The sequence below is a fragment of the Pinus tabuliformis genome, chromosome 6 (assembly GCF_031772625.1).
Source record: "Pinus tabuliformis cultivar Carrire ecotype Pingquan chromosome 6, CPIR1, whole genome shotgun sequence".
NCBI classification, from domain to species: domain Eukaryota; kingdom Viridiplantae; phylum Streptophyta; class Pinopsida; order Pinales; family Pinaceae; genus Pinus; species Pinus tabuliformis.
Window position 1 is genome coordinate 5,063,385 of NC_142292.1, and position 8,526 is coordinate 5,071,910.

Genomic DNA, 8,526 nt, shown 5'->3' on the forward strand with positions numbered 1-8,526 from the left:
TCATAACCTCATGGAACTGTAGGGGTTTAGCCAGTAAACCCAAAAAACTGGCTCTTAGGGAGATGGTTATGAGTTCCAAGGCGGATGTTCTTCTACTCTAGGAGACTCTGGGGAATGGAGTAGAAATTGAATCGATGCTAAATGGCCTTCTTCCAGGTTGGAAATTTTCAGCCATAGACTGAGTTGGTCATTCTGGAGGGATGGCTGTAGGTTACAGAGAAGGGAGAATCAAGATAAGGAAACAATGGGGAATGAGGCAGGCGATGGGAATGGAATGTCAATCTCCAGAATTTGAATTCCCTATAACAATTCTCAATATATATGGACCATGCCGAGGAAGGATGCCCTTCTGGAACAATTTGATGGCAAATTATTTAATGAAGAGCAAATACATGGTGTTGGGTGGAGACCTTAATTTCTCATTAGGAAGAGCAGAGGCTTGGGGTCCAGCGACAAGGGAGGATTCGCTAACAGATTTCTTCCAGAACCTATTAATAGCAAATAACCTGTTAGATGTTAACCTCATCAAGCTAAAACCGACATGGAGGAATAGAAGAGTCGGACAAGCAAGAGTGGCGAAGAGGCTGGACCGATTTCTCATAAATGAGGATCTATCTTCTATGATTCCTTTATTCAGGCAATGGGTTGAAGAGTGGGGGCCTTCAGATCATTTCCCAATTTACCTTGAACTCTCCAAGACACCCCCAAAGCCACCAGCTCCTTTCAAGTTCAATGCATCTTGGTTGCAAGAAGGCTCTTATAACATTCTTTTCAAAGAAACTTGGATTCACCCAGACAGAAGATCCACCGACGATAAAGGATTCTTGTTCATGGAAAACCTCAAACACCTGAAGAAAGCAACTATCATATGGGCAAAAGACAGGAAGGCGAAGCAGAATGAGGAAATCTCTAGGGTAAATGAGGAACTTCAAAAACTGGAGAGCATAGAGGAGGATGGCTATGCGACACAGGAATCAAAAGAGAGAATTCTATCCCTGGAGAAACTCAAAAATCAAATTCTGCTGGCAAAGGAGGAGGAGTGGAGACTTAAGAGTAGAGCAATCTGGTTAAAAGCAGGAGATGAAAATACGAGCTTTTTCCACAATTATGCCAAAGGGAGGAAGAGCGCAAACACCATCTAGAATCTAAAAATTGATGAAGGAAGAGAAGCTAAGACGTTTGAATCTTTGTCAGCCTTTGGACAGAGACATTTGCAATCCTTATTTGCAGACCAAGGAGAGGCCACTATCGTTGAGGTCATCAAAACAACACAATGTTTTCCTAGGTATGTGGAGGAGGCAGAAGTGGAGGAAGTTATGGACCCTGTAACAAAGGAGGAGGTGGAAAGTGTCATCAAATCAATGGCAAAAGAGAAGAGTCCTGGACCAGATGGCTGGACCGTAGAGATCTTTCTCCACTCCTTTGAGCTAACAGGAGAAGAAATAACAGAAGTAGTAGAGGAATCCAGGAAGAAAGGAGAGATCTACAGCCCTTTCAATGCTACTTTCATAGCTCTCATCCCAAAAAAGGAAGCTCCGGAAACCTTCGAGGATTTTAGGCCTATATCATTATGCAACAGTATATACAAAATAATTTCTAAAGTGATAGCACTTAGAATCAAACCAATTCTGTCAAGGCATATTTCATCTGAAAAATTTGGTTTTTTGAATGGTCGGCAAATACATGAAGCAATTGGTGTGGCACAGGAGGTTCTCCACAGTGTAAAGCAGAAAAATAAGAAAGGAGTTGTCCTAAAAACAGACTTATCAAAAGCATATGATAGGATAAATTGGATTTATATCCGCTTGCTATTAACTCACATAGGCTTCAAAGTGGACTTTATCAGTTGGATTATGGGGTGTATCACAAATGTTAGCTATGCAATCCTCATCAACGGAGTAGCCACCCCTTTCTTTAAAGGACAGAGGGGGCTGAGGCAAGGCTGCCCCCTGTCTCCCATGTTATTTCTTCTTGTTGCTGAAGGTTTGAGCCAGCTGATTCAAAAGGCCAAAAGGGAAGGTAAGGTAAAATGTATAGAAGTGGCTTTAAACATGAATATATCTCACCTTCTTTTTGTAGATGACATTTTGGTTTTTACTAATGGTGCCTTTAATGAAATAAAGGAACTAAAAATCATTTTTGATCTCTTCCTGAAAGCAACTGGAATGCAGATCAACTCCAGGAAATCACAGATTATAGTGGAAGGTCTAAACATACAAGAAAAATCTCAAATAAATTCCCTTTTTCCATTTGAAACATGCAATATGGAAGCCCCATTCAAGTATCTAGGGTTCTGGCTGAAGCCGAACGCCTACAAGAAAGAGGACTGGAACTGGCTGATTGCAAAAATCGAAGCCAAAATAACTCACTGGAGTTATAAATGGCTCTCTAGAGCATGGAGGCTAACCCTAATCAAATATGTGCTGTTGGACATCCCAGTCTATTGGGCTGCTCTAACATGGGTTCCTAAGGGAGTCTTGGAGAAAATAAGGAGAATTTGCAGCAGATTTTTATGGGCTGGTTCAAAAGAGAATGCGGTTCTCCCATGGGTTGCCTGGGAGAAAGTGGCAAGGCCAAAAGATTGGGGAGGATGGGGGATAAAAAGCCTTCCTGACTTCAGTCTCACATTGGCAGCCAAATCAGGGTGGAGACTTATAAAGATGGAAAATCTTTGGACGAGACTGGTCAAAAGGAAATATATAGACCTGGTTCCATTAGAAGAATGGATTAGGAACCCAGCAAAGTATAAAAAGAATGTCTCGGTGATATGGAAAGCTACGGTGGAGTCTTTCAAAGTGATAGAACAAGGATTGGCATGGAAGATTGGGAATGGTAGGAATGTGAAGATAGGGAAGGATCCTTGGGTCGGTTGCAATGAAAACTATGCCTTATCCCCTGGGCTCGTCCAACACTTAGAGAACAAAGGCATTCGCTCCTTAAACCAAGTGGATAAGCTCGGACACTCAACCATTTGGGGACAAGCCTGGAAAGATGAAGAAGACCTAGAACTAGAGCATAGATGGAGGAATGAGTGGAGAACTTACATTCAGGAACTGTCTAGATCCAATGTAAGACTGAAAGATAGCAGGGACGAGTTAATCTGGGCGCATGCAGATTTGGGGGAATACTCATCAAAAAGCGGTTACAAATTCCTCATGTCCAGGAAAGGGTGGGGAACTCCTGAATGGTGGCCGAAGCATCTATGGAAACTCAAAAGTCCACCAAAGTCAAAACTTCTATTTTGGTGCATACTTAAAAATAAAATCCCAACCTGGGACATCCTGCAGTCAAGATATATGTACGGGCCTGGGAGATGCACCCTTTGCAAATCTGAAGATGAAACCATAAATCACTTGTTTCTTAAATGCCCAGAAACTCTCAAGATATGGGGAGAGGCAGGAAAATTACTGAATAACAAGATTGAATGGGCAGGTGATAACCTGCTAGAGGTATGGAAAAAGTGGTGGCATCTATATCCTAATGGGAACATGCGCAACCTACCTTTGATCATTAGCTGGGGGGTATGGATTGCAAGAAATAGGAGTATATTCCAGGATAACGAAACCCCAGCGACTGTCATAGCAATCCAAAGTGTTTCTATCTATACTAGTATTCCTGAAGCAGAGGAGAATCAATCTAAAAGACAAGACACAGGAATTCAAATAAAAGAAGGAGTTCCCTGGGCCTTCTTTGACGAAGCTTCGCAAAATAATAGAGCAGGAGCAGGATTAATCATCTAAGAAAACACAAATCACATCCTCAAAGCCTCAGTCGGATTAGGGACCGGTTCAAATAACTATGCAGAAATGTTCGCTTTGAAACTTCTCCTCTGCTGGCTTATCCAAAGGAACACCCACACAATTCAGATCTTTGGAGACTCATTAAATGTTGTTAGATGGGTCAATGGTCAAAGTACATGCAAAAATCAAATACTTAATCCTTTGCTGGAGGAAGTTCAGGTATTGAAATCCTATTTTAACAGTTTCTCTATATGTCATATTTTCAGGGACCGGAATGATTCAGCCGACAAACTTTCTAAGGAAGGTTTGCAGCAAAATCTGGGCAGCTGGAAAATTATAGAGGAAAAACAGGGACAGATCAGCAGATCAGATCAGCCGCCCCATGACTAGCATTTTGTCTCTTTTTTTGCAGCGTTTTCTTTCAAAAGCTTTTATATACCTTTCTGAAAACAATATTAAGACTTTTATAAAAATACTTATATGGCAGTTTACATAATATCCGCAGTTTGTAAGGGTCGTTTTCCTCTTTTGAGGAGACCCATTTTTTTTTATGGTTTTTTCAGCCCCTTTAAGTAAGGGTGGTCACGGTTCTTGACCGAACAGAAGGAAGGTATTTTAGATGTGCAGTTTTCCTTGCGAGGAACAATTGCTCTCTAGCAAAAGGCAGGATGTTTTTGTGGAAAAGACAAAAGCAGATTTTATAGCTCAATCAGAGATGCTGTAGCATATGCAATGTAAACTTTTTACTTCCTTAATAAAAAGTTTACGCTTTTTCTTTAGAAAAAGTATGGTCTATTTAAAATTTTCAAAAGCAATTTATTTTCAAAAATATATCTAATATATTTAATTTTAAACTTTAAATTTTATTTAATTTTAGATGTATGAAGAAATTAATTTTAAGTTAAAACATAAATAATTACTTCAATAGACATGTAGGAAGTTAGGAAGTGGATGCTACCATTTATAGGAAGTTAGTGGGTTCACTGATGTACCTTGTGAGCCAAGCTATGGTTAGACCAACCATATTATTTTGGACTACAACTAAGCATGTTTTATGGTACTTCCGAGGCACAGAATCACTAGCGAGTTTGGACTATGGTATAGACGAATAGATGGAGTGAAGTTGGGTGGCTTAACATATGTAGATTAGGGCATCAGACTGAAAGAGTACATTAGGTAGAATTTTCTCGAATTTTCACTGTTGGGTTCTATTTCTTGGTACAACAAGAAGCAAAGATCTAGGACCCTCAGCTCCCACAATACATGGTTGTAAATCAAACAACATGTGAGGAAATGTGGATGAGAAAGATACTTGTTGGGTTGTTTGGTCACATGGTGGATCCAACTATGATCTAATGTGATAATCAGAGTTGCATTAAACTCTCTTAAAATCTTTTTTTTTGTGATCGATCCAAGCATATAGAAATATAGTATCACCATTTGCGGACTGTATGCAAAGGCAGATAATGTTGTTACACCATTTGCAAACTCTCTTAAAATATTTTTTTTCATGATCGATCTAAGCATATAGAAATATGGTATCACCATTTGCGGACTATATGCAAAGGCAGATAATGTTGTTACACCATTTGCAGCACTGTATGCAGAGGCTGATAATGTTATTACAGTACATTCGGACATAGAAACAAGATGATGACATTTTGAAAAAGACCTTGTCAATAAGGAAGTTTGAGTTCCACATACTGGCTATCCATCCTATTATGGAAGCCTAGGTGGGACTGGCCTAATCCATGGTGGTTCAAGTCCTTCCAATGATGTATTCTGAATCAGGCCAACCACTGCCATCTTTATATTTCCTGCACCTATTTGATGCTTACCTAACATAGTGGCGTCATCAAGATCAGGTGCATCTGCATCACAACCTTGGGGAATATTTTTATCTAGTATTACATTTATGATAGATTCATTTTTAAAATAAAATTTACATGGCTCTACTGGTAGCTTATCTGAATATTGTATCTGCTTTTCTCATTAGTAAAATATGTATATGAATTGGGATCAAAAGCCCTGAAGTACTCTGAGTAATGCCAAGGGAGCCTTTGTCTATGTGAAACTAATCATCATTCGATGAGGGATCAGCCAAAAGGATAGAAGAATTTCTACTCGATTTCTCCATCAGGGTTTGGATATTTTCCTAACCCTACCGCTACCAACGACGTTTGATTCTCAGCTTGAATCTCAACATAGGCAGTGGTGTTTGGGATTTGTTGAACATCCACCGATGTCGGGCACACGATTTTTGGTTTCTGGAATAATAACATAAATGCCACATCCATGTTAAGTTTAGGCATTGTGCCACATTTGGTCCATTGATCCTATGTGTAAAATCATTGGATGGGTTAGTCAATCCCTGGTCCTATGACATGGCACCCCATGGCACCTCTTCCTTCTGCAATTTGCAGGTGAGAAAAAGGGTTTACACCAACAATGCGGTTGAAAGCCTGCCACCATTGAACCCATATGACCATCGACCTTTCACCTTCTCTTCTTGTAAGCCATCTATCATTGACACCGAAAAATTGAGTCTATATTGATAGAGGACACTGTTATGAAACCAGCTCACAAAAAGATAGAAAAGAGAGATCCATGCCTTAGAATTCAGCCTTTTCGAGGGGGCAACCTCCTTTACATTACATAAATGAACAATTCTTGGATGATACAAATGACAAAACCTCCTTTCTATATATAGGAGTCTAAGGAGTCACAATATAATCCAGCCGACCTAACAATAATAATATAAAGCCACAAAAATAACAATAGAGGGATTCTATGGGGCACAGAAATAACAATATGGGGATAATAGGGGCACAACAATATAAATAGGGGTATAACTACAATAGTAATGGGGTAATCACTAGTATTATAGGGACCCAACATGCCCCTCTCCTTCAAAAAAGTGTTGTCCTCAACGCTTGAGCAGTTCTGGATACTTCTGCATAAAATTCTCATCCTCCCATGTGGAATCTTCAGCGGATAAGTTCTTCCACTTGATAAGATACTCTGAAATTGATCGATTTCGTAGCTGTCGAGTTCTTGTTTCTGTGATTGCTTCTGGTTCCAATATAATTTTTCCTTCCTCGTCAAGTTCTGGCAATATTGTTTGAATTGGGAGCTTGTCACCTATAACCTTCTTTAAACATGAAACATGGAAAACTGGGTGCAATCGAGAAGCTGCAGGAAGCTCCAATTTGTATGCCATAGTACCAATCTTTTGCAACACCTTGTACGGACCATAATACTTTGGTGATAATTTATTATCCTTCTTAGCTTGCTTTAGGGACATTTGCTTATATGGTTGTAGCCGTAGGAATACCCAATCACCTACATCAAAACTTCTTTCACTGCGATGTTGATCTGCCTGTTGTTTCATTCTATTTTGTGCCAACACGAGGTTATCCTTTAAGAGTTGGAGGACTTGTTGTTGATGTTCGATGTGATGTTCCACTGCCTGAACCTTAGAATTTTCTCTTAAATATGATGTGATGGATGGTGGTTGATACCCATAAAGTGCCATAAATGGGGTCATTTTTGTTGCTGTATGGAAGGAAGTGTTATACCACCATTCAGCCAGAGGCAACCATTTGACCCATTGTGTCTGTTTATCAGATACAAAGCAACGAAGATATCCTTCCAAACATTTTTTTACTATCTCAGTTTGCCCATCAGATTGAGGATGATAAGATGAGCTATGAGCTAACTGAGTACCAAGACAAGAAAATAATTCTGTCCAAAAATTTCCAGTGAAAATGGGATCTCTGTCACTTACAATAATCTTTGGGTTTCCATGTAGCTTTTGAACTGTTTCCATAAATGCAGTAGAAACTGTACTGGCTTTAAATGGATGTGATAATGCACAAAAGTGTGCATACTTGGTAAGTCTGTCAACTACCACCATGATGACACTCTTTCCCTCAGACTTGGGTAAACCTGTGATAAAATCCATTGAAACCTCCTCCCAACGTTGGCTTGGAATGGATAAAGGTTGTAATAGACCTGGTGTCTTAATTGTTTCAACTTTATTTTGCTGGCAAACCAAACATTCCGCCACAAACTTTTGAATATCTGATTTAAGGCCATCCCAAAAAAATTCCTTCTTAACCCTGTGGTAAGTTTTTAAAAATCCTGAGTGCCCTCCTAAGGGAGAAGTGTGCAATTCCATAAGAATCTTTTGTTTTAGCTGGGAATTCTTACAGAGGTATAAGCGATCTTTGTACCATAACGAATCATTTTGCCAGCTAAATGTATCAGAAGTACTGGAATCTTGTTGTAGCTTTCGAATAAGTGCCCACACTTCTTCGTCATTCTTCCATTCCTCCCTTGCTTCGTTTATCCAATCTGGTTGGATAATAGAAATGGCACACAACAATGCTTCCACATCCTCATCCTTTCTTGAGAGTGCATCTGCCACCACATTTTGCTTCCCTTTTTTGTAGATGATTTCAAAGTCATAACCCAACATCTTTGTGACCCACTTTTGTTGCTCTTCAGAGGATAATCTTTGTTCTAAAAAGTATTTAAGGCTATCATGATCCGTTTTTACCTTGAAGTGTCTTCCCATTAGGTAGGGTCGCCATTTCTTAAGTGCATGGAGTATTGCCAACATTTCCTTCTCATAAATAGCTTTGCTTAAAAACTTTCCCTTGATTGGACGACTTTCAAAAGCAATGGGTCTTTCATCTTGCATTAGAACAACACCAATTCCATTTCCTGAAGCATCACATTCCACAATAAAGGTTTTTGTGAAGTCCGGTGTAGCTAAGACCGG

At 39.6% G+C, this 8,526-nt stretch overlaps 1 protein-coding gene across 1 annotated transcript; it reads left to right on the plus strand.

Annotated features, from left to right (window-relative positions):
• The first annotated feature begins 200 nt into the window (after positions 1 to 200).
• On the plus strand, positions 201 to 1,142 carry LOC149256923 (uncharacterized). Its single transcript, XM_089408481.1, has one exon. It carries the CDS (start codon positions 201 to 203, stop codon positions 1,140 to 1,142), a length of 942 nt encoding a protein of 313 aa, XP_089264607.1.
• The last annotated feature ends 7,384 nt before the right edge of the window (positions 1,143 to 8,526 follow it).

What these genes read in the sequence shown, in the direction of transcription:
- LOC149256923 (XM_089408481.1), top strand. Translation starts at nt 201, where the DNA reads ATGGCTGTAGGTTACAGAGAAGGGAGAATCAAGATAAGGAAACAATGG.